This window comes from Aspergillus welwitschiae (genome assembly GCF_003344945.1).
Source record: "Aspergillus welwitschiae strain CBS 139.54b unplaced genomic scaffold BDQ94scaffold_46, whole genome shotgun sequence".
Classification (NCBI taxonomy): Eukaryota; Fungi; Ascomycota; class Eurotiomycetes; order Eurotiales; family Aspergillaceae; genus Aspergillus; species Aspergillus welwitschiae.
Genome location: NW_020798740.1, coordinates 254,243 through 276,497, shown reverse-complemented (window position 1 = coordinate 276,497; position 22,255 = coordinate 254,243). Strand labels below are relative to the sequence as shown.

The 22,255-nt window shown below is 49.3% G+C and overlaps 10 protein-coding genes and 2 non-coding genes across 12 annotated transcripts; 8 read left to right on the top strand and 4 right to left on the bottom strand.

Moving 5' to 3' along the window:
• The first annotated feature begins 414 nt into the window (after window positions 1-414).
• Window positions 415-486, top strand: BDQ94DRAFT_t239. Its single transcript has one exon. It is a non-coding gene; the product is annotated as a tRNA-Ala (tRNA).
• A 73-nt stretch (window positions 487-559) lies between these two features.
• Window positions 560-649, top strand: BDQ94DRAFT_t240. Its single transcript has one exon. It is a non-coding gene; the product is annotated as a tRNA-Asp (tRNA).
• Window positions 650-1,545: 896 nt separating this feature from the next.
• BDQ94DRAFT_183606 (uncharacterized protein) lies at window positions 1,546-4,496 on the bottom strand (the record flags this gene model as incomplete). Its single annotated transcript, XM_026774455.1, has 8 exons — window positions 1,546-1,589; window positions 1,686-1,758; window positions 1,843-2,028; window positions 2,328-2,460; window positions 2,894-3,022; window positions 3,130-3,199; window positions 3,333-3,890; window positions 4,418-4,496. The coding sequence occupies 8 exons, from the start codon at window positions 4,494-4,496 to the stop codon at window positions 1,546-1,548; spliced, it is 1,272 nt and encodes a 423-aa protein (XP_026621423.1).
• A 654-nt stretch (window positions 4,497-5,150) lies between these two features.
• BDQ94DRAFT_162920 (uncharacterized protein) lies at window positions 5,151-6,789 on the top strand (the record flags this gene model as incomplete). Its single annotated transcript, XM_026769635.1, has 4 exons — window positions 5,151-5,198; window positions 5,265-5,856; window positions 5,929-6,479; window positions 6,544-6,789. 4 exons carry the CDS (start codon window positions 5,151-5,153, stop codon window positions 6,787-6,789), a joined length of 1,437 nt encoding a protein of 478 aa, XP_026621422.1.
• Window positions 6,790-7,279: 490 nt separating this feature from the next.
• Window positions 7,280-8,631, bottom strand: BDQ94DRAFT_152289 (uncharacterized protein). Its single transcript, XM_026767939.1, has 2 exons — window positions 8,147-8,631; window positions 7,280-8,034 (listed from the first exon to the last, which is right to left on the bottom strand). The coding sequence occupies exons 1-2, from the start codon at window positions 8,496-8,498 to the stop codon at window positions 7,382-7,384; spliced, it is 1,005 nt and encodes a 334-aa protein (XP_026621421.1). The 5' UTR covers window positions 8,499-8,631; the 3' UTR covers window positions 7,280-7,381.
• A 1,256-nt stretch (window positions 8,632-9,887) lies between these two features.
• BDQ94DRAFT_174865 (Methylmalonate-semialdehyde dehydrogenase) lies at window positions 9,888-12,093 on the bottom strand (the record flags this gene model as incomplete). The annotated part of the gene is made up of 7 exons (XM_026772417.1): window positions 9,888-10,231; window positions 10,283-10,384; window positions 10,439-11,237; window positions 11,290-11,454; window positions 11,506-11,676; window positions 11,732-11,917; window positions 11,974-12,093. The coding sequence occupies 7 exons, from the start codon at window positions 12,091-12,093 to the stop codon at window positions 9,888-9,890; spliced, it is 1,887 nt and encodes a 628-aa protein (XP_026621420.1).
• A 977-nt stretch (window positions 12,094-13,070) lies between these two features.
• On the top strand, window positions 13,071-14,356 carry BDQ94DRAFT_152285 (uracil phosphoribosyltransferase). Its single transcript, XM_026767938.1, has 5 exons — window positions 13,071-13,440; window positions 13,506-13,653; window positions 13,714-13,814; window positions 13,884-14,088; window positions 14,141-14,356. Exons 1-5 carry the CDS (start codon window positions 13,275-13,277, stop codon window positions 14,196-14,198), a joined length of 678 nt encoding a protein of 225 aa, XP_026621419.1. The 5' UTR covers window positions 13,071-13,274; the 3' UTR covers window positions 14,199-14,356.
• A 218-nt stretch (window positions 14,357-14,574) lies between these two features.
• On the bottom strand, window positions 14,575-15,326 carry BDQ94DRAFT_152284 (PRTase-like protein). Its single transcript, XM_026767937.1, has 2 exons — window positions 14,859-15,326; window positions 14,575-14,804 (listed from the first exon to the last, which is right to left on the bottom strand). The coding sequence occupies exons 1-2, from the start codon at window positions 15,272-15,274 to the stop codon at window positions 14,609-14,611; spliced, it is 612 nt and encodes a 203-aa protein (XP_026621418.1). The 5' UTR covers window positions 15,275-15,326; the 3' UTR covers window positions 14,575-14,608.
• Window positions 15,327-15,564: 238 nt separating this feature from the next.
• On the top strand, window positions 15,565-17,119 carry BDQ94DRAFT_99334 (URC4/urg3 family protein). The gene is made up of 4 exons (XM_026776992.1): window positions 15,565-15,806; window positions 15,856-16,183; window positions 16,237-16,413; window positions 16,466-17,119. Exons 1-4 carry the CDS (start codon window positions 15,651-15,653, stop codon window positions 17,086-17,088), a joined length of 1,284 nt encoding a protein of 427 aa, XP_026621417.1. The 5' UTR covers window positions 15,565-15,650; the 3' UTR covers window positions 17,089-17,119.
• A 373-nt stretch (window positions 17,120-17,492) lies between these two features.
• Window positions 17,493-19,343, top strand: BDQ94DRAFT_152282 (GTP cyclohydrolase N terminal-domain-containing protein). Its single transcript, XM_026767936.1, has 5 exons — window positions 17,493-17,720; window positions 17,785-18,741; window positions 18,812-18,956; window positions 19,008-19,144; window positions 19,198-19,343. The coding sequence occupies exons 1-5, from the start codon at window positions 17,661-17,663 to the stop codon at window positions 19,201-19,203; spliced, it is 1,305 nt and encodes a 434-aa protein (XP_026621416.1). The 5' UTR covers window positions 17,493-17,660; the 3' UTR covers window positions 19,204-19,343.
• Window positions 19,344-19,584: 241 nt separating this feature from the next.
• Window positions 19,585-20,899, top strand: BDQ94DRAFT_152281 (uncharacterized protein; the record flags this gene model as incomplete). Its single annotated transcript, XM_026767935.1, has 1 exon — window positions 19,585-20,899. A coding segment is annotated over exon 1 (361 nt), but the record flags the coding sequence as incomplete, so codon positions are not given.
• Window positions 20,036-22,243, top strand: BDQ94DRAFT_183600 (MFS transporter; the record flags this gene model as incomplete). The annotated part of the gene is made up of 4 exons (XM_026774454.1): window positions 20,036-21,874; window positions 21,921-22,014; window positions 22,053-22,094; window positions 22,145-22,243. Exons 1-4 carry the CDS (start codon window positions 20,205-20,207, stop codon window positions 22,241-22,243), a joined length of 1,905 nt encoding a protein of 634 aa, XP_026621414.1. The 5' UTR covers window positions 20,036-20,204.
• Between the last annotated feature and the right edge of the window lie 12 nt (window positions 22,244-22,255).

The following is a 22,255-nucleotide window of genomic DNA, read 5'->3' as shown; positions in this document are numbered from 1 at the left end:
AGAGGAGGCCGTAGTAGGGGGAAATGTAACCATACATATGTAGAGGTAAAGCTCCTGCCCAATCTAAGGCCTTGATCGTTAAAGATTTACAATATCTGGCGAAAGAAACATGAACAGGTTCGAGACGAGTGCGGATGAGCTCGATCACCACCTGGGTAGGTTAGTGGGTTACATTGCATTTCCCCGCTTCTCCGGATTCCGAGGAACAGCAAGTGCTGAAATAGCGACATCGCACGAAATGGAAAAAAGACACCAACGAGAACCCGGCATTTATTCTAGAATTGCGTAGCATTCGACATTTTGGCTCAGAAAGATAGGTAATACCTGATTCAATTCTGATCAAACAATATTGATGAGCGGAATGTGGCCCGCTGCCTTTATGGAGCAAAGCTATTCAAACTCTACCAATAAGATGGGCTTGTGGTTTAGGGGTATGACGCTCCATTCGCATTGGAGAGGTCCCGGGTTCGATTCCCGGCGAGTCCACTTTTTATTTGCCACTTTTGCACTTTGACTTATTTACATAAGCCAATAAACATAGACCCCCCTCAACACCTCATCCTCGATGGTCTAACGGTCATGATTTCCGCTTGTCAATCCCAACTGGGAACAAGCGCGGGAGACCTGGGTTCGACTCCCAGTCGGGGAGATCTATTTTTTCGTTCCCTTCCTTTTGTTTGTCTACTACTTCTTCACTGCCACCTGTGCTTCAAACTCGTTTGATTTTTGATTTCGAGATAGTGAGTGGTCTCTGCCTTTAGTCGCAAGCAAGCTACGAACTTCAACCTCTCGTCTGTCTGGTTCTATTTCAGTACCAGAGACTAGCAAAACTCTTCCGTGGCCCAGCATTGTCTTTATAAGACTCAGTGGCTAGTTGTCAACTCGAACATCATACTGCAGATCTACTGTTTGCCAAACCTCAGTTGAAATGACCACAGAATTGACCTAGCAATAATTTGCCGATAAGACATAAAAGCCAAACAGCACCCAAAACAAACTAGAATCGAAGCATGCGACGAGAATGCAGAGGTCCAGCAGGCAGGTATTCCCATCCCAACACAGAAACTACCAAGAGAGGATGTATCCGATGGAAAACATTACGGCAGATTACCACACGCACAAATCCAAAGTTCAGTAACTTTCCATGCTACACTCTAGCAGCGAATAGCCTCCTATGGGGAGAACGAATGCCAAAGCGGCCGCAACATGATACCAGCTACACAAGTAATAAAAAATTGAATAACACGGAGCTTAGATCACATTCTCACAACCATTGACAGCTTAACGTGCTGGGACGGTTGGTAGCCAATCCATGAGCCTTGTACAAATGAACGAAGGCACTATTGAAGAATACTTGATTTTTGGGGCCTCACTTGATCTCAGGAAATGCGAAGTAATTGGGCGGTAACCATGAAAACGTGATAATGAATGTTGGGTGATGAAGCATGACCCAGAGAACTCTGCGCTTGACATCCTACAGTGGTTTGTATGTGCGCGCAAACCCTGGCAGCGATTCCAATCAGAGCAGCTTATCCTATGCAATGATTACAACATAGAATTCCAGAAACCTCTATCTAGAATACCAAGGACTAGAACCCTTTTTTTTTTTATTTATTTTTTTTTGTGGGGGGGAAAATCCCCGAAATAAAGAAGAATCCCGAAAGCTACAAAACAAGAACACCGACGGGGCTCCATTCCCTTTTTTGTTTTCTTTTTTCCTTGTTCCTCTTTCTTTTTTTTTATCCCCCCAACACGAAACTAATAAGGAAAGAAAGCTCATCAGAACGAGAAAGAGAACGAGAAGGACAGTGATGGAACAAAGCAATCGAAGTTGCTCTTTACTCTGTCAGGAGTAATAGTGAACACGTGCTTCTCCGAAAGTATGGCCAAGGTCTTCTGCTTTGAGATGTATCCCGTCTCGCTCAATGGTGAAGAGCACTTGCACACTGATAGTCTGGCCGTGTCTTGCGCTTTCGGATTGCAGGATTTTTGTGAAGTCGCAAAATAACCGGCCGATACTTCTGGCACCTAGGATATCTGGTCAGGGAATGTGGCATCAAAAGGGCTTCAGGATGAATGTGTGGCTCAAGGTTACGAGAAAAGAGGTGACATATAGAGAAGAGTAGAAGGCCGAACCTGGAGCTCTAGCGGGAGCAGCATCATCGCCCGAGTCATAGATCTTAATGACCATGCATGGAAACCTCTGTGAAATCTTGCAGGGAACTGTAAAATCTCTCTGAGAGCCGATATCACAGTCCTCCCCCTTGAAAAAATGGATGATCTCGTTAGAGCTACTTATTTGGCAGTGTCTCCTGTCGTGAACTTACTTTCCTAAATAACCAGAACATGGCATCATTCTCAGTCCCAGAGGATTCTAGGCCATAATGATGATGCAAAGCTATCCTCGAACGAAGACGATTGTATGCCCAAAGTGCGGCACCTTCAGCAACAACATCCATCCTAAACCATTGAATGTCAACTGATAAAGAAGACGGATAATGGATTGAAGAACTTACGGGGCTTCAGGATAGTGTATCTCTATCTGTTCGCCTGCGAAATTCTGTCTTAATGCACAACGCAGATACTCTGAGCACGATGCCCCGCCGCACATGTAAACGTGCTGTGTGTTTATCAGTCCCTCGTCCGATAGTTGCATGAAAACCGTCAGTGAGATATCTACACACCTTTACTCTCGGGCCCCCAAGTTGCTGATTGGCTTCACGTATCTGCTCCTCTAATATGGAGCAGACTTTCATAATAACAGGAGCCTGGATTCTGAGCATGTCAAGGCTGTTGTTGTACGATTAGATTTTAACAATCCAAATCCACTTGAGTAGGCCAAACGGACCTTTTGAGCTCCAACGGTTCTTGAGCTTTTCCATCTCTCGTGTACGGAAGATATGTAGGTCCCGAAGAGGTATCCCCAGTGAAGTCACACTTGGCCTTCTCGAAATGTTGCATCATTTCGCTCGCAGGGGAGGTGTCTGTCAATTTCAGGTCTTCGATGTCTGGAATCATGTCACTACACAGAGAGTAGAAAGCCCTATCTATCATAGTACTACCACCTTGTGGCTCTGTGGAATTTTAGAAGGTGCTCATGTTCTTGATAACCCCTCGAGGGAAACGTACCTGTGAACGCGCCTATCTTCCGGTAGGCCCCAATCTCTCCTCTCCGGTGAATCTCGAAAGTACCCACATCCTGTAAGTGGTAAGTCACACATACTTTAACATCTGAATATAACGCTGGAAGCTGCCTCACCAACGTGCCACCCCCACAGTCACAAATAAGAACCCCATCTCCTGTCTAGCACCAATGTCAACAATATTAGTACCTTCAAAGACGGGGATTACATAGCACCATTGGGGACATACTTCAGTCTGAATATTCCCATTCGCTAGAAGAGGTGTGAGAGCTGCTTCTGGTTCAGTGACAAAGAGAAGATCTTTCCCCCTCTGCTTTCGTGAAAAGTTTGCCAGGTAGGCCGCTTCTCTGGTCTTCTCCACAGCAACTTCTGACCAGGTTGCCGGAACGATGAACACAAAGAATAAAGGAAGTACTGTAAGAGAGGCGTATTTGCAGGCTAATTTGATCTGAGGCTCAATATGTTCGCGTACACTCTCGAGGAACTCCTTAGCGATGTGGATTGGATCTCTGCCCCCTGGCTGCCGAAAGATGCCGACCGTGTCTGCCCATCCGTCGTCGTTGTCCTCAGTAACACGATCGATGACTCCCGTCTCTAAATGAAGCTTCGTCCAGGCAGCTGCTACATGTGATGATTTAACCTGGAAACCCCAGTTGGTCGTACGAATGTAGCGATTATCATCCGCACAGGCGATACAGCTTGGAACGCGGCTCCGGTTTACCACGGCACCCGCACTCGGCCATTTGTCTATCATCCTCACACGTTGCTCGGAGGGGTGCTTCCATGCAACGCCTGCACCGATAGATCAATGCCTATTCCAAAGCTGTGCCCAAGGTGCTATAGAATATTGGATGGGGGCGGGGCGTACCGGTGTGTGTGGTGCCATAATCAATGGCTACAACAATTTTACCACTGCTACTCATACTATTTGTCGCGGGTCGATTAAACTGTAATAATCACTCGGAGAGTACGCGCTCGTTCAAAGTCGAATGTGGGCAATGGGTAGCAAGGAACAGGGCACAAAAAGCGGAACGAAGTGCAGATGAGGAACTAAAGGGGATAGCTGTTGTAAATGCAGCAGAGCCGTTCGCTAGGAAGGGTACTGGGTGCCTGTTATATCCTGTTGATAGCTTAATGTAGTACTCTATAATAGGCTATGCTAAGCCAGGCTCGTATTTCAGAGGGCCTAATAAAACTAACAATCCTAGAATTTGATGTTGATTCCTGTGAGGAACTGGATAGAGCCACCGTCTTCAGTACTAGTGAGAACTTACTACTATGCTTTTCAGGGTGTGCCGTAGGGGTGGCGGGTCCCCACCGTTGGGCCTGGACCCTGCTCCATGCGTTTTGCATTTTGACTTCAGGACGAAAAAGGTCAAAGAGATGGAACCGTGTTGATGGCTTTAAACCGTTCGGTAATACCCATGCACATCCCGGAACAATTGATTAAACCTCAAGGTTCAGATGCCTAGTAGGTACTTGTGGCGCCTTTATCCCAACCTCCCTTTCTTTCTGCCTTTTGTTCTCTTTTTTCCCCGACTGCCACCGTCACCGTCACACGCCCTTACTACCAAGTATTTAAGACCCAACACATGCTCCAAATGTTTAAACTTTCAAGAGAGCTTGAATCCTCGTCAAATCAGTTTTTACTCGAACCCTCCTGTCAGAATCGTGGTATTCGAAACCCCCCCCCCCCCCCCCCCCCCCCCCCCCCCCCCCCCCCCCCCCCCCCCCCCCCCTCTCTCCGGGTCAGCAAATCGACCGCCTTCTTCACTATGGTCAAAAAAGGGTCAAAGGTTGCCAGCCAGGGTAATCAGGTAAGAGGCGATCGACATATACAGTGTTTTCCTTCTTCCCCTTCTCTCTTTCCCACCCGCCCTTGACTTCTGAACCTCCCCTGAGGGCGCCCGCTTCCACCGTGCACTTCTATTCTGAAGCGTTGCAGAGTTCTGGAACCACAAAGCTCCGTATTAGGCAAGGGTTCATCGTGCCATCCGGGGCACCCATATGTGTGTGGTACTATGTTGGGCCCGGGGCTTTGGAATTAAGACTAACGTAACTTCTCCCTTATAATAGAAAAGTCGGTCTGCCCCAGCAACAACCAAACGCAATGGGACCAAGCGGAAGGCGACCAGAACAGAGAAGCCTGACCGAACGGCCCCTTCTGCAGATGGCCAGCCTGAGAATTTGCCCGAGACCCGAGAAGGGACAGAGACTCAAGAACTACAAGCCCCAGTTGATGAAAACGAGGTGCCTCTGCTTCCACGCAAAAGAGTTTGTGGACAACGCCTACTCTGGACACGTCCTGACTCTTTAGACCATCACGGTGTGTGGCGGGAGGATGACATGGATCTAAAAGCCTCGTTCCAGACATTAGAGAGATCTGTTTGCACTTGGACGAACGCCTACTGCCACCGAGAGCCAGGGCTGAAGCGTAGATTGTCTGCAAGTGAGATAGAGGTAGTCTTGGACGGCCTTGGCGGGTTCTGCTTGTACAAGGACTGGGGCTCAATTGAAAAACGTCTCGACGAGAAGGGTCTGAATAATTTTTGGATTTGGTTGCCAAGCGCGGTATTAATGAAGCATCTGTTTGAGGATGTGATCGCCAATCCGTTTGTCTATGTGAAAGGCGACCGCACGAATGATCAGTCAAGCATGGGCCCACCAGGCTTGGGGCAGGAACTCTATGAACTCTGGCAGAAATTAGTCAAAGGTACGTTTCGAAAAAACTTCTTTTGTTTGGAATACTGAACTTACTTTGTTTCGCCCTATTTTTCCACGGCAGTCGACCCAGCTAGAGCAACTGTTTGGCGGACAACGACAACCCAGCTCCTAAATATGGTGCACCCCGAACATACCAATGACTGGAAGGTTGCATGCCAGACGGGCGAGGCTAAGGAGTCGCTTGCTAATAACTTAGCCACCGGCATGCTAGCAGAGTGCAAAGCTTTACAGGTCCTGTTACAGGAAGTAACCGATCCGGATACTACCAAAAAACGCTACGAAGCGCTTGTTGAAGTTTACCGGGTCGCGATCGACATAACGGTTTACATTGGAACTGTGAAAACGGAGTTTGAATTTCAGCTAGACGTGAACCGGTGTGGACCCTACCTGCATCGCCTACGGAGAGTCCGAAAACAAGGTTGTTCTGATGAAAAGCTCCCTGATAAGTGGCCAGTCCCAGTGCTACTGTATATCCCCCTTGTTGCGGCTCGCCGGATAGCAACTTCACTTGATGTCGAATGCTGTAAAACAGAACGAGAAGACTTCTGGCAGGCTCATAAGAGTGACAGGAATCCGGACCTACAGAAACAATTGGATGACGAGATTCCCGAGGTCAGAGAGGGCGATACCGTTTTCTCTTCGGCATTACATCGTGCTAAAATTGTCTATTCAAAAGATGGGCTTCAAGCTTGCCCATGCGGTGGTCGTTTCGTCTGTGTTGGTTTTTGTGAAGGGGCAGACAGATGAGGTCGTGATCTTTCTGTGTGGATGGACTCAGTGTCTCCTTGTGTCTGTCTGGGTCCTTATGCTCGGCTTCATCCTTCTTCTCTTGTGCTTGTCACCGTGTATTGCTGTAGGACATGTGCCACGATACGTGTATCCTACGACGCCTCACTATTATTTTACAAAGTGGCTTGTGTAATAATTTCGTGCTCGAAATGTACTACCCCGATAACTTCAGCTGGTCTACTTGAGATTTAGTTCACAGTAAATGCTTCGATTTAAATCATTGGGTGAGTTTAGTTTACCATTTCGTGATAACATATTTTCTTTCTTTCTTTTTCTTTCTTAGGAGGCGGGGTGGATCTTCACCCGTATATTCTGGTTCACTTATGCATTTAAGCATTCTTCAGCTGCTGTTGCTATTTTCATCTCTTTCATCCGTCTTTCCTTTATTTATTTGTTATCCGCCCGGAAGGCCATATCCGACCGGGCGATCCTCTGCGTTTGACATTTCGAATACAGCTTAAGAACAAAGTAACGCATGTCGAGTTGCGAATTTCGAAAGACGAGATTACGAACACAAGAGAGTTGGTCTAATTGACAGCAAAGTCAGTGAGGTAAAATAATACCGTCCATGACGATGCAACATCATTAGGGAAGGTAAGATTGGAAAGAAAAAAAAATAATTATTATTATTATAACAATGATAATTAATTAATTAAGTATTTAATTAAAGAAATAAAGAAATAAAAACAGAGAAAAAGAAAACAACCCCATGAAAGACGTCATCATCAGTCTGACCGCAGCACCCGCTTGAATGTCTCCAGTGTATGGTCCCAAACTTTGCTAGGGAAACTCCTGGCTCGATAATCAGCCATCAATTTCTCCCGGGTTGCATTACTCCCATCGTATTTAAGAATATATGAACCTCCGCCGACTTTGCCAGTTGATGCAGACGCCGTGTCCACCCCTTTGACCAAGGGAACCCCCAGCTGGGATGGATCTTTCGGCGTGGCTGGTGGATAGGCTGCCGACGTCGAGAGAAACAAATTACGCTCGCCACTCTCCTCCGGGGACATTGAAATCGGACGAGAAAGAAAGCTTAGGATGGCGCCGCCGTAATTTCCGAAGGAGGCGTTCATCAATGGAGTCCGTACAATACCCGGGAAGACGTGTAGAAAGCTTACGGTCGGATGGGCGGTGGCTAGATGCTCTATCGCTAGCGAGTTTAAGGTGGCGGCGTATGTGTTTGCTTTCGTAAAACTCCAAGATTTCGTCAGGTCGAAATTGTCTTCTTCCATGGTGCCTTCTTGGCCGCCTGCTAGGATGGATACGACCCTGGCTGGACCAGGGGAGGCACTGAGCAAGGGCATGAGATTCTGCACGAAGCGCATGCGGGAGTAGTAACGAAGGGCATGGTTGTCGTCTAGTCCCTCGTCGGTTTCTGTGTGTGGATCCCCCTGTCAGCACTAGTAAGGTATAGGGGTGTTGGGGTTGGCGCAGTGGCGTTTGAAGCCGTTCCGACTGACCAGGATGAGGCTGTTTCAGCTACGTACCGTTCTTGGATAGAGATAAGTGACCGGTGGACATGAAGAGGAGATCAATTTGCTTTTCCTTGTCCGTAATTTCCTCACAGGCTTTGTCGACGCTGCGCAGAAGTGAGACATCCGATTGAATGAAGTTATATGATCCGTTTGGATTGGAAGCCCGGAGCTCCTCTAGGACTCTGGAACCGGATGCAGGATTCCGGCCAACCAGGTGGATGGTTGGTTGTTTTACAGCGAGCGCCATCTGCTTGGCTGTCGCTTCTCCTATGCCGCTGGTGCCTCCCACGAAGACGGCGACCATCTTTTGGCGCTGAGCGCCCAGGGCCGTGTTGGACTGACGGACCTGGCTGAGAGTGGGCATGACTAGTTGATTGTAGAAGAAGATTATGATGATAAATTAATGCCTTAGGAAGAGGGGGAGACCCTGTCTCATCTTCTACACTTTATAGGTACCTGGTGGTGTGGTGTATGTTGTATGCTGACTGATGACGTGGACCTGACTCACTCGGGCGCGGGTGCTCGGCTTTGACTATTGGGCCGGCTTACGCTGACGTCAAGCAAAAGAGCTTATTAAAGTAGCTGGATGCTTCTTTCGTTATTGTGGCTGTGATCCGGGCAATGCCGGGTGAAAGAGATGATTGCTAATTGACTCGTCTTCCTGGAAAAGCCATTGAACTTTAAGGGACGGGAAAGGGCTTTTTAGGATAGCAGATGTTTGTGGGCTACGGGACCAGGCTAATGCGATCAAGAATTAAAGCCGAATAATCCAGGGATTAAAATAAACGACTCCAGATAAGATTAATTGACATTAAGGGCAGCGAATGAGGACTAGCGGTCGTATTCTCCGGGCAGTTGGTACTGTCTAGCGATCTTCAAACAGGGTCCACATCCCGTCCGTAGCGGATGCACTGGGATCAGGTAACATCTCCACTCGTCGTCACAGCAAATCCGACTTCTCCATTGCAATTAGGTTCTGTCAGGGATATTCCATAGTTGAGCTCTCTCAGGCACCTGGCGAGCAGTGGCGGCAGTCGGCCCACAAACTTCTTGACAGCCACGGGCATGGATCACGAAGGGGCTGTCCGCTCAACTGGCAGCAGCGATGACTTTTCCATCAAGCTTACAATCTTCCAATCATTCGCACTGATACGGCTAACACTTTTAGAGTTTCCACCGTCGGGTCATTTGACACCTAATACTAGCTCAAAGGAGCTATGATCGGGTCGGATCGGGCCTAGCTTAACCTATCCAGGTGTGTTGCTGCAAGGCTACCATTTCTCGTGAGCTATCATTGCGGATGGTCCGGGCACCGACCAGAGCCTAAGCTCCCAGCGGGGAAGTGCATCACAGATAGCAGCCAGATGTAGAGCCGAGCACGAGTTTAGTGCTTGTTAGATGATACTACCAGATAGGCTGTCTCGCGACACCAAGCATTTACTCCAAGTCTCGTTGGCCAGCAGCTGGATGAGCTTTATGTAGCAGAGGTCGCGCGGCTTTGATATGATCCAATGCGCTTCATATATGATAGAATGCTTTTGTTTTCTGCGAGGAGACTAGGTAGGAAGCTCATAGTCTTTCTAGTACAGTTTTACTTCCAGAGAAGGTGCAGATTGTGTCAGCAACTTTCACACAGGATATTATTTTCAGGGCTCATTATCCAACAGTGTTGAATTTGACTCCCGATCGGAACCGCAGCCGGCCTCGACAAGTAGCATAGTCCGCGCCTCGACTCATCGACATTGTTACTCCTCTACCACGAGCGCAATGCATCCAATTCGGCCTTGATAACTTCATTAGGAGACAGAATGCAGAAGCGTTGCGCTCGCATTTTGTTCGACCTAACAGCATCCAGCAACACATACCGCCATATTTCCGACCGATGCCTTGCGTCTGCTGCATACCGATAACGCTCCTCAACTCTCACTGATCCCATCGAGATGAGACCGTTTTTGTTGTTGTGAAAAATGGCCAATATGTCTTCCCAGGGGAATGTCGATCTGCAGAGGTCAGCTTTCCTTCCACCGGAGATGTCTGGGCACTCACCACCCAGGAAAGAATCTTTGTTGCTCGTTCGGACCGCGGTTCCATACGGCGCTGTTGTACTGTCAGGGGTTGGTTGCGCTACGGAAATGGGGACCGCCATACCGATCAACGGGATGTTGACACCAATCTGACCAACATTGACACAGCGTTGGAACGTATTTGCATGCTTGCCGCTGGTGGTGAAAATAGAGCATCCGTTACCATCTGCGATCAGGTCAGCAATCCATCCCCTTCAAGCCCGGGTTGTGGGAGACTGACACTTATTTTGGTTTATCAGATCGATCGCTTCCTCAAGAGTGTCCACCTCCATGCAGATGAGCACAGGCCCAAATATTTCCGCCTGATAGCATTCCATGTAAGTCTGCACATCCCCGAGAATAGTTGGGCCCATGAAGTTGCCATCCGGATAGCCGGGGACCTCAATATCTCGACCGTCCAAAAGAACGGTTGCTCTCTCCTCAACTGCTCGCTGGATCATCTCGCTGACTTTGTCTTTGGCTGTTTTGTCAATCAACGGCCCAATCTTAGATTCCTGATCACCACCACATCCTACTACCATCGACTGTGCCAGCTCCACCAGCCTAGGTATCCAGTCTCTCGTCGCACCTACAAACACCGCTACGCTCAAGGCCATACAACGCTGACCGGCGGCCCCAAAGGCACTTCCAGCGATCGCAAAAAGCGTCGAGGACATATTAGCATCCTCCAAGACAACCCCATGATTCTTACCACCACACTCGGCTTGTATTCGCTTCCCTGCGGCCCTTGCCAGGTCATGCACCTGCCTAGCTGCTGACTCGGACCCAACGAAACTCACCGCTTGAACCGTCGGCTGGGTCACAAGCATCTGCACTGTGGATGGGCCGCCGTGGAGCACATTGAAGACCCCGGGAGGGAAGCCAGTCTTGATGAATGCCTGCGCTAATAACGAAGACGTAGTTGGTGTTTTCTCGGATGGTTTCAGGATGACGGTGTTGCCAGTGATAAGCGCGTACGGAAGCGACCACAGGGGAATCATGAAGGGAAAGCTAAATGGAGTGATTGAGACACAGACGCCCTGCCACGGTCTGTTAGTAGCATATCTGTAGTTAACCGGCATCTAGACTCACAACTGGCTCGTAGAAAGTTTGCAGCAATGTTGCATCGCCTCCTAAAAACATGCCAGCCATTTCAGGCCCGATCGAACATGCGGCATGTATGCAGTCCAGACCACGGAAAACCTCCGCGTCTGCATCGGCTAATGTCTTTCCAACTTCTCGAGACAGGCAGGTCACCTACGATCGTCAGTTCCACTCCTTTGCCTGTCAGCTGTCCCGGCAGCTTACAATCTCAGGAGACATCTGTCTCAATACATCCACCAGCCGCAACAGATGTTCACGCCTCACCTGGAACCCCAGAGCAGCCCATCCAGGCTGGGCATCTTCAGCAGCATCAACAGCCCGCTTTACTTCCTGAAGCGTACTCCCCGGGACCCTGCAAAGTAGACGTTGTGAAACCTGTCCTTCACTTTAGCACTAATCGCAATAATCTGAGGTTGATCAAACCAAATACCGGATCCAAAACATTCGTCCAATTCTGCGATCTAGACATAACTGATTCATTGTTAATAAACAGATGCGTGATAGTCGGCCCAGCCTGCGACCGCGGCAAGGGTTCATCCCGGTCGGATTCATCACTTTCTTCAACCGGTACAGTTCCAGCACGACTGGATCGGGAACTTAGTGCGTCACGACGGGTCTTATCTCAACAATATCATAAGCGGATTATCGGATAACTGGAAGAAAGCAACCTACATCTGAAATCCGCCGGCGCACGCGCCCCGACACCGTGGTACCATCACTAGAAGCGGGCGAGGCTGCGGGGAAGGGCGTGAACCTAGACCGACCCGAGGAAGCGCTTGATGCTCGTGGCATGTTATTGTATGGGGGACTATCTATCTAATCACAAGATAGAGATTATCGAGCTCTGGTGGCGATGATTATCTGGCGATCTGGTAGATACTCGCTGTCTTATCAGACTTGGGGTTGCTGCTTGGCCTGTGCGCGTGTTCACTGATAAGCGAGCTGCTACGTAAATCGCTTGATAAGCGCACAGGCGATGCTCCGTTGGGTATAGTTGCACACCTTGTCTGCGTTTTATGTACAAAGTTATCGGCTGAAGCCTTTAGCCTCATACATGTGTCTACTATCTATATATGAGATTCACCTGTTTATACCCTTAGACCAGACATATAGGCAGAAATATCATTTATCACAGTGTAGGAATGGTATCACGCATGGGAAAAATCAGCCTATGAAGACTGCTCGCCTTTCCAACGCATCGTCATATCAATAGTGACATTTGTTTTGTCGGAAAGAAACATGTCAGAATATTGAAATGATGCGTGGAAGTAAACAATCATCACAGGGTGCTGAAAAGCTGCATGTTAGTTACCTGAGATTTCTGCTCATCATCCAACCTTCTCCGAATGCACCGAGGATATTGTGTGATACATGAGAACCGTAGACAAGCTTTCGCCTCATTGGATAGAGCTTGGTACAATTGAAGAGATCATATCCTCCATTCTCCTACTATCTCGAGCATAATATTTTGATAGTATCCCCATGATATATTTCCTCACTCCAGTCAGCGCGTGAGGGGTGTCCTATCTTAGCCATTTCCACTGCACTTGTCGAAGTATAGAACAAAGGTGTATGCCCTTCTACTATAGACGCATCTAGCTCTTATATTATTCTTCCTCGACAATAGCGACCGATACAAATCCTGTCCCAGCCAAATACGCAACACAGATAAGATTAGATTAGATCCTCACCCCGCTTATCTTATCGCCCTTCAGCACCGCAAAACCCCGCGCTTTTTTTCCCTCCGAATTTTCACTCCGCCTTTCTTCACTCGATAGGCGTAAAGCACGCGACTAAAACAGCGCCGGTCGAGACTAAGCCCAAACTTGTTCAATCTATACCATATATCCAGTCCTATCCACGGAGTGGCCCAAATCATCCATCCCATCTCCAATTCCTCACAACACCTCGACCATCACTCCGCCCACGTCCGGCCAATCGATAAAAAATAAGTCCAAAGTTAAATCCACACCATGGAATCTCCTAGCGCAGCCTGGACCGCCCAAATGGACCGTATCACCGTCCTGGAACAAGACCGGTCGCTACTTAATCTAATGACCATCATCCGGGACGTGAATACCAATGATCGGGATTTCTCCGCTGCGGTGGAGAAGGTTGTTCGCCGGTTGATTACGTCCGGTACGTATTACCCTAAATTCAAGCATCTATTTATGTTTGGAACGACGGCTTAAGTGAATGTATAGCATTGGGCCACGTCCCCGCTGAAGAATACACTGTTACTACACCCATCAACAAGCCCTACACCGGAATCCGGTTCACGAAGGGTGTCTGCGGTGTCAGTATCCTCCGTGCTGGAGCTTGCATGGAGCAGGCGCTGCGGGATACTTGGACGTGAGTGTTTTCTTCCTGTACTTGGAGAAGTGTTCAAGTGCACTGATTAGAAATGTACAGTGGTCCGCTTAGTTTCGGTAAGCTGCTCATCCAGCGCGATGAGGAAACGAGCATCGCCAAGATTTATTACTCGAAGCTGCCGGCGGGAATTACGGATGATAGTATGTTTCGTCCCTCATCAAATGATTTGTTGGTTAGCAGGAAAGGAAAACGCACTAACAATGATCTAGTCGTCCTGCTCCTGGAACCCATGCTCGCGACCGGCGGATCTGTGATCAAAGCTGTGGAGAACCTGACGAGCAATGGCGTTCCTGAGGAATCTATCGTGCTTGTCAATGTGGTGTCGTCGCAGAAGGGTCTAGATGTTATTTCCGGAAAGTTTCCGGGTCTGAAGGTTGTTGCTGCGGCGGTGGATGCGGAGTTGACTGCTCAGAAGTAAGTGTGCTGAATGAAACTGAAGGTAGACCGCTTGCTGACTATGCTATAGCTATATTAGCCCTGGTCTGGGAGACTTCGGTGATAGGTACTATGGAACGACTCATTAGGAGTGGTCTTGGTTTCGTTTAGGGTTCGGACTGTCTGTGGGATTTACAGGTGATGGGTTGGGTCTACGTGTTCCAGGGATTTGTAAATATTCTTTCTGTTATATAAAGGATGGCTGCTTTGCGTCGATAAGATTAAATTTTCTGAGCGGTGCCTGAGTGTATGATGCTGCGTAGAAGACTACCTTTCTGAATTGTTTCGTGACTTTGAGCATTTAACCTAGGATATGGGCTAGGACCTCTCGATATCCACAGATGTCTGGAATGCTAACCATTTAATGCTGGAACCATATGATCAACTAATTTCAGGGATACAAAGGTGAAAGAAGGGCACAGAAAGTACTTCATATCGCCAAACACAAGTTACAGAGATAAGTCTTCATGATCTTATACATTTCTATTATGAATACAATCTAATCGAATGCAGTCCCATAAAGCCTATCCCCAATATCCCCAACCCCAGGCTGAACATACCCCTTCGCATCTACCTCAGGGTCAACCGCACCCACCACAAACCGGCTACCCTCGGGCCACACGGCAGCTGCATGCTCCAAGCCAACCGGAGTAGACAACACAGAAAGAAATGTAACCTTCTCAATTCCCCAATCCCTGACATAATCAAATTAGTAATTCCCTAAAGATCACAATATCTTGGGAGCTTACTTCAATATGCTGATGACTGCCGCGGCCGTACCACCCGTGGCAATCAAGGGATCCAGAATATAGGCCTGCTTGATATGCGCCGGCTTCACGGGTAACTTATTGTAATACTCAACCGGCTGCAATGATGCTTGATCTCTGAATATGCCCATGTGATAGACGGTCGTAGATACATCTTCAGGAATGTTGTCCACAAAGCCATCGAACATAGCCAGACCGGAGCGGAGCACAACGATGATAGCTATTGTTTCGTCCTTGGGTGCGTCGATGTGGATGTTCTTTGTTATGGTCGCTGTCATGTCGCGCACTAGGCTGCGCACTTTGGAGGGCTTGAGGGATCGATCCCTAAGTTGTGAGAGAAGGGATGTGAAAGTGTCATTTTGAGGTTGATCAACGTTGGCGGGTAGTGCGACGGTCATGATGGATACAGTGGGTTTGTATTGCGGTATTGAGAAGAGAATTTAATGGGAATGTACGCTTAAGCTGGAATGTAGTGGATGATGTTCGGCTATAAATACATTGGCCCTGGCAAGATATAGAACGATATGATTACCGTGGCATCCTCCGATCTCATACTGTTGTTGTTCGCATCTTTACAAGGCGGTTATCGTCGCTGGTATCAGATAAGATACCGTATCAGCCGAGGCGATAAGCGCCTTCCCCGCTTTGTTGTGCTCATCCCCTCATTCAGTGTAACATTCTTAGTAGACAACACATCTGTCTTCTCTTTGTATCGAAGAAAGACCTTCTATCGCATATTCTCAGCTTGAGATATCTTCATACCGAGCAAGCACGATGGATTCCAGCACCCGACACTTGCTTCGTCTAGAAGCCGTACGCGAGAGAGCGAACATCGTCTTCCGCCTTGCTGAACAAGGAAAGCTGCACCACTACGACTACCACCCTGAGCGGCTCGATGCGACTGTCGACTACGTTGCAGGCATAATCCAGGTATATACTCTCATATGTATCCACAGATAACCACTAATAACGTACCCAGCGCGACTTCGGCCCGAACCGCTACGACCAAATCCCTCCCCACGGTCGCTGGCAGCACTTCGACGTAGGCGGAGTGCCTCGAATCCAGAAACTGATCGAGCGATGGGATGCATCTGGATATGATGATAAAGAGAAAGTTAGAAGTCTGTTGGATCTATTCTTTGTCTCCGTTCTTCTCGATGCCGGTGCGGGAGACACTTGGCGTTACGTGGAGAAAGAGACCGGGGCCATGTTCAACCGCAGTGAGGGTATCGCGGTCGCATCGCTGTATATGTTCTTGAACGGTGACTTTGCCAACAAGGACTCGGAAAGGAAGGATGTTGTGCATGGTACGTGCTGTTTACGCCGTTGACAGGCAGAAGTCGTTACTCACTATGAACAGGAGAGGCTCTGCGAACTCTTAGCGTGGACAAACTCCTTCGCGGCTTTCAAGTCGATGATTCCAGCAACCCACTTCTTGGAGCTTCTGCTCGGGTCCAGATCCTCCAGAAACTGGGCGAGTCGCTGAGAAATCTCCCTGAGATTTTTGGGCCGTCCGGCCGTCCTGGGCAAATCGCAGGTCAGTCACCAGTCGACGCAATAGATTACCCAGCAACTAATCTAATTTGTAGACTACCTCCTGGCGACAAGCAAAGGGTCCCTAGACTACTCGGTTCTTTGGGACGTCCTACAGAAAACTCTCATCCCCATCTGGCCATCTGACCGCACCAAAGTGAACGGTTACCCTATCGGCGACGCCTGGCCACTCGCCGTGCTTGCAGAGCATTCACCATCCTCACCTACAGACGGTATTCAACCCTTCCACAAGCTGACACAATGGCTCGCATACTCCCTCAAAGTCCCATTTGAGCGACTTCTCTACCTGAAATGGCAGAATGCAGATCTAGGAACCGGACTCCCGGAGTATCGCAACGGTGGCTTGTTCATAGATATGGGCGTGTTGACGCTTAAGCCTGAGGCACAGGAGCGGGGACTACGCATGTCTGGAGGAAGCCTTCCGTGTTTTGCAGTTGGAGACGGCGAAATCGTAGAGTGGCGGGCCATGACTGTTGCTTTGCTTGATAAGCTACATGAACGGATTTTGCAGAGCGGGAAGTTCGGGGATATCCAGTTGTCATTGCCGCAGATGTTGGAGGCGGGATCATGGAAGGCGGGCAGGGAGCTGGCGGCGAAGAACAGGCCTGAGACAAAGTCGAGTCCGATTTTGAATTCTGGAGATGGTACTTTATTCTAGATGCTAGGCCGATAGTGCAATAAGAATGCTGTTCTCTTACTATATGCTGGTATTGTAAGTAGCTGCTGTACTGCATAGATTTCAGATATCCTTCAGAAACACTCCACCTTCGCTTTGAATACATCAAAACATTACTGAAATTTCCCAGCTAACTAGCTGTACAATATTAATTCTGACTCTGGCAATATACAAGCCATAGTGTTGTGGTAGATGTAGATAGCGCCAGAGATAAGATTAGACAAGATAAGTCGCAGCCATCGCTTATCGGACCCTCTGATTGGCTATCGGCGGCAGCCAGGGTCTATCATCGAGAGATCAATCGTATCTGAGCTATCTGAGCTACTCCATCATGGGGATGCTGATAGCTCTGCCCAGCTGTCCCCAGATAGTCCAGAAAGCGGAAACACCCTATCGTTTAATCATCTCAGAACTTCATTTATGCGAGAGAACCTTTGAGCACAGGTCGACATATAAACCCATCCCTCCCCTTCAACAACTCTCAATCATCACGTCTCGTACACCATTCACCTCAACTGATTCCCTCATCGTTTCCTCCACACCACACACCCACCATGCCAACAGCAACACAAGAAACCCCCTCCAAAACGGACTCCTACAGCAACCGCATCGTCGTACGCCTCCTCTCCTGTCCCACCCCCACTCCAACCAATTTAATTCACTAGCTAACCATCACAGCTAACAACCTACCCCTCCCAAAGTGTCGCCAACCCCATCCCCCTAACCTGGGGTTCCTCCACCCCAGAAACCCGCGGTCCCGTCATCGTCTCCCGCAGCAAAAACACCCTCAGCAAGCGCAACGCGATCGGCGCCCACGGCGGCAGCTACTCATTCTACACCGCGCTCGCCATCGCCTCAGGGGACCTCGAGCCCGACTTCCGCCCGAACTTCCTCAACACACAGCCAACATTCAATTTCCCCTACCAAGATGCATGGGGCGACAAGAGCAAGATCGTCTCAATGGACCCATTCGGACATGATATCGTCAAACACTACGGGAAGTATCTAGATGAGGGGATAGATGTACGGCCGACCATCGCTGTGACGCGAGCGACGATGCGTGTCTCTGAGATCACAGATGCAATTGCGCGGGGGAGGGTCCCTATCGATGGGAACATCGTTCTCAATGAAGGTGGGGATGTGAAAGTTACCAAAGTGGCCGTGGAACCAGTGTGGTATCTCCCCGGTGTGGCTGATCGATTCGGCGTATCGGAGAAGGATCTCCGACGGGCGTTGTTCGAACATACGGGGGGCAGTTATCCGGAGTTGATTACGAGACCTGATATGAAGGTATTCCTTCCGCCGATTGGTGGACTGACGGTTTATATCTTTGGGCCTCCCGAACGGGTATCTGATCCGGAGATGCGGCTTGCGCTGCGCATTCACGATGAGTGTAATGGGTCGGATGTGTTTCAGTCGGATATTTGTACGTGTCGGCCGTATCTGACCTTTGGTATTGAGGAGGCGATTAAGGAGGCACAGGGGGGTGGGAGTGGAGTGGTGATTTATTTCCGCAAGGAGGGCCGGGCGCTGGGTGAGGTGGTTAAGTATTTGGTGTATAATTCGAGGAAGAGGGGTGGGGATACCGCCGATAAGTATTTCCAGAGAACGGAGAATATTGCTGGGACTAAGGATGTGAGTATTCTTTCTTCTTCTAATAGGGGAGGTGTTAGTGGTGGAGTGGGTGATGCTAATGCTGTTGTAGATGCGGTTTCAGGCGTTGATGCCGGATATTCTGCATTGGTTGGGCATTACGAAGATCGATCGCATGCTTTCCATGTCGAATATGAAGCATGATGCGATTGTCGAGCAGGGGATACCGATCTATGAGCGGGTTCCTATTCCGGATGGTGAGTTGGCTTGCTCTTGCCGATCAGAAGGTTTGTGGCTAACTGGGTTAGATATGATTCCGGAAGATTCGCGGGTAGAGATCGACGCAAAGATTCACTCTGGGTACTTCTCGGCTGGAAAAGAGATCACAGAAGAAGACCTCAAGCAAGTTAAGGGACGGGGCTGGGAGTCTTGGGAAGATGTAACGGTGAGTGAATACGAACCTGATGAGGAATCTATGACAGCTGACATGTCGTTTAGCATTGATTAGCATTTTTGTATACTGCTTAATATAGATATCTTATGAATGCGATCGGATATTTTGAGTTTCGGCGATTCGCCACGTGTTCTCAATGCCCTAAATTGATACATCAGAGCGACAATAAGAGACGGTGTAGACTACAAGGAACTGGGATAGTAGATGATTAGATGTATATAATGAGCGATAAACCCCGGCATAAAAAGTGTAAGCATAGGTAGTTTTTCATTGCAAGTCGGGGAAATTACACAAATAGCGCAGCGATGATTGGCCAAAATCGTCCGCATGAGAGCAATGCTGCAGAGATCGTGCCGTGTACCCGAGTGACGAAAAGCAAATATAATGCAGTCAGTCAGGCAGACATACATATGGACAGAATCGAACTCGTCGCGAGTATCCTGAATCAGAGCCAAGCCAGTGCTTAACCGAGCTTATCCATTACATTAGCCCCAGCATAAATTGCTTGCGCTGGCCTCCAACCGAGGTTGGGTCCAAGCCTCCCGAGACCCAGGCGTGCCGATATCCGATCTCACCACTCCCGGGATTTTGAACATGGACGCAACACAAGCAAAACTGGGTATCAGATAATGCCAGGCTCGTATGTAGTATGGAATGTCTTTTTCAGTATACGGCATGGAGTCCTTTTATATATATAAATTCATAGCTAAAAGCATGTTTTGTCAGGTTTTTGGTGAGTGGCAACTCGGAGTTCCAACAGCAGAGTGGGTCGGGATGCCACACGGAATGCTCCGTTTTTTTAGCGTCTTTTCTTTAGTCTGTGGTTTCAGCGCAGGCGATAGAATTTTAGTGATAAATGAGTGGTCGGCCGCATTCATTCTGCTTATCGGTGTTATTTTGTTCACTGGCTTGCCATGTGCACTGTCGTTCGTTGTTGATACCCTTTTAATATTCCTGGCTGTGCCAGGCCATATCCCTCATGAGAAACACGCTTCAAAAAGCTTCACCAAACTAAAGTAATAGAAAAGATTCCCATTAAGCCATCTACCAAATGGAGGACGCCCTCACCAAAGGCCCGCTCCCACCAGGGGTATACCGGTCCAAAATCCCCTTCTGGCGCCTCCTCACCGACCAAGCAGCCATCACACAAGAAGTCCTGGAATACGACTTCCCCGGCAACGGGACCGAAGATGACCCGTACGTGGTATCTTGGATCCCGAACGACAACCGCAACCCGATGCTCTTCGGCCTGGGCCGCAAAGTCGCCATCACTCTCATCGTAGCTTCCTGCACGCTGACTGTCTCCCTCACCTCCTCTGTATACAGCGGCAGCGTCAGCGAAATCACTGCTTACTTCAACGTCAGTGATGAAGTCGCGACAATCGGCCTTTCCCTTTTCGTTCTCGGCTTCGCCGTCGGTCCCCTCCTCTGGGCCCCCTTCAGCGAAGTCTTCGGCCGCCAACTCCCCTTCTTCTTCAGCTGCATGGGCATGGCCGCGTTCTCAGCCGGCTGCGCCGGCGCCCAGAACATCTGGACGCTGTGCATTCTGCGGTTCTTCGCCGGCGCGTTCGGCTCCGCTCCTTTCACGAACGCAGGCGGTACCATCTCCGATATGTTCACGGCGCGCCAGCGCGGTCTAGCACTAAGTTTGTACGCCGCTGCGCCATTCCTCGGCCCCGCGATCGGACCCATCATCGGTGGGTTTCTGGGCATGCGCGCTGGATGGCGCTGGGTGGAGGGGTTCCTGGCTGCGTTGGCTGGGTTTATCTGGCTGCTCATGGCAGTTTCGATCCCTGAGACGTATGCGCCGCGGCTGCTGCGACTCCGCGCGGACAGGCTCTCGCAGCTGACGGGGCGGGTCTATCGGAGTAAGGTTGAGCTGGATAAGGGGACGGTTTCCTTGCCGAGGTTGTTGAAGACGACGATGTCTCGGCCGTGGGTCTTGCTGTTCCGTGAGCCGATTGTGCTGCTGTTCGCGCTGTACATTGCTATTGTGTATGGGACGCTGTACATGTTCTTCGCTGCGTTCCCGATTGTCTATGAGGATGTGCGCGGGTGGAATCCCGGTGTGGGCGGGTTGGCCTTCCTGGGAATTGCGGTAGGGATGATACTGGGGTGTGCGTGCACCATCCCCGCCAATCTGCATTACATCAAGGTGCAGGAAAGACATGGAGGGTTTGCGCCGCCAGAGACACGTCTCATTCAGTGCATGCCAGGGGCGTTGGCGATCCCGATCAGTCAGTTCTGGTTCGCGTGGACGGATTATCCCTCCATCCACTGGATCGTCAGCATCATTGCTACCGCGCCGTTCGGGTTCGGGGTTATTTTGATTTACCTCGGCGTTATGAACTATCTTATTGATTCGTACACCATCTATGCGGCGTCTGTGTTGGCGGCGAATACGGTGCTGCGGTCGATCTTTGGTGCGGTATTCCCCATCATTGCGCCGTATATGTATGACGGGGTGGGCATTCATTGGGCGCCGTCGATCCCGGCGTTTCTCTCGCTGTTGTGTATGCCTGCGCCGTTTTTGTTTTACAAGTATGGTGCGATGATCCGGACGCATTGCAAGTATTCTGCCGAGTCGGATCGCTATATGCGGAAGTTGCAGGAAAACGCGAAGCGCAAGTCGGAGGTGGTGGAAAAGGAGAGGCCCATCAAGGATGAGCCGATGGTGCCGGCGGATGGGGAGCCGGGCATGTCGCAGGCCGCAGAGCAAAAGTGAGTAAATAGACATACATAGACTTAGAGTATATAGAGACTTTAGATACCATAATGTGAGATTTCAGTTGCATGCATATTGGATCGATGCTTGGTGCAGCCAGGGAGGAAGGTTATTGGACTTATTGGCTGCCAGCCGCGTGAATCTGATTGACTTCACGCAATTAGGATAGGTTAGCACTGTCAAGTTGCTTCGCCTCTTGGGTCAGCTGAGTTCCCTGTATAACATCATGACGTGTACATAATACTTTGGGCTCACTTCCTATCCAGATGATCAAATTGGATCTTGTAAGCACCGCTATCGCTGGTAGTGATAAGTGCCGTCAGTCACATCTAGTCACTGAATCCAAACTTCAAATTGTGTCATGACAGAACTCACCA

Coding starts and splice junctions, on each gene's coding strand:
- BDQ94DRAFT_152289 (XM_026767939.1), bottom strand. CDS start 8,498: ATGCCCACTCTCAGCCAGGTCCGTCAGTCCAACACGGCCCTGGGCGCT. Junction 8,035..8,146: donor CTTATCTCTATCCAAGAACG/GTACGTAGCTGA, acceptor ATCCACACACAG/AAACCGACGAGGGACTAGAC.
- BDQ94DRAFT_152285 (XM_026767938.1), top strand. CDS start 13,275: ATGGAATCTCCTAGCGCAGCCTGGACCGCCCAAATGGACCGTATCACC. Junction 13,815..13,883: donor GGCGGGAATTACGGATGATA/GTATGTTTCGTC, acceptor ACAATGATCTAG/TCGTCCTGCTCCTGGAACCC. Junction 14,089..14,140: donor GCGGAGTTGACTGCTCAGAA/GTAAGTGTGCTG, acceptor ACTATGCTATAG/CTATATTAGCCCTGGTCTGG.
- BDQ94DRAFT_152284 (XM_026767937.1), bottom strand. CDS start 15,274: ATGACCGTCGCACTACCCGCCAACGTTGATCAACCTCAAAATGACACT. Junction 14,805..14,858: donor GCAGTCATCAGCATATTGAA/GTAAGCTCCCAA, acceptor TGATTATGTCAG/GGATTGGGGAATTGAGAAGG.
- BDQ94DRAFT_99334 (XM_026776992.1), top strand. CDS start 15,651: ATGGATTCCAGCACCCGACACTTGCTTCGTCTAGAAGCCGTACGCGAG. Junction 16,184..16,236: donor AAGGAAGGATGTTGTGCATG/GTACGTGCTGTT, acceptor CACTATGAACAG/GAGAGGCTCTGCGAACTCTT. Junction 16,414..16,465: donor CCGTCCTGGGCAAATCGCAG/GTCAGTCACCAG, acceptor TCTAATTTGTAG/ACTACCTCCTGGCGACAAGC.
- BDQ94DRAFT_152282 (XM_026767936.1), top strand. CDS start 17,661: ATGCCAACAGCAACACAAGAAACCCCCTCCAAAACGGACTCCTACAGC. Junction 17,721..17,784: donor CCTACAGCAACCGCATCGTC/GTACGCCTCCTC, acceptor TAACCATCACAG/CTAACAACCTACCCCTCCCA. Junction 18,957..19,007: donor GCGGGTTCCTATTCCGGATG/GTGAGTTGGCTT, acceptor TAACTGGGTTAG/ATATGATTCCGGAAGATTCG.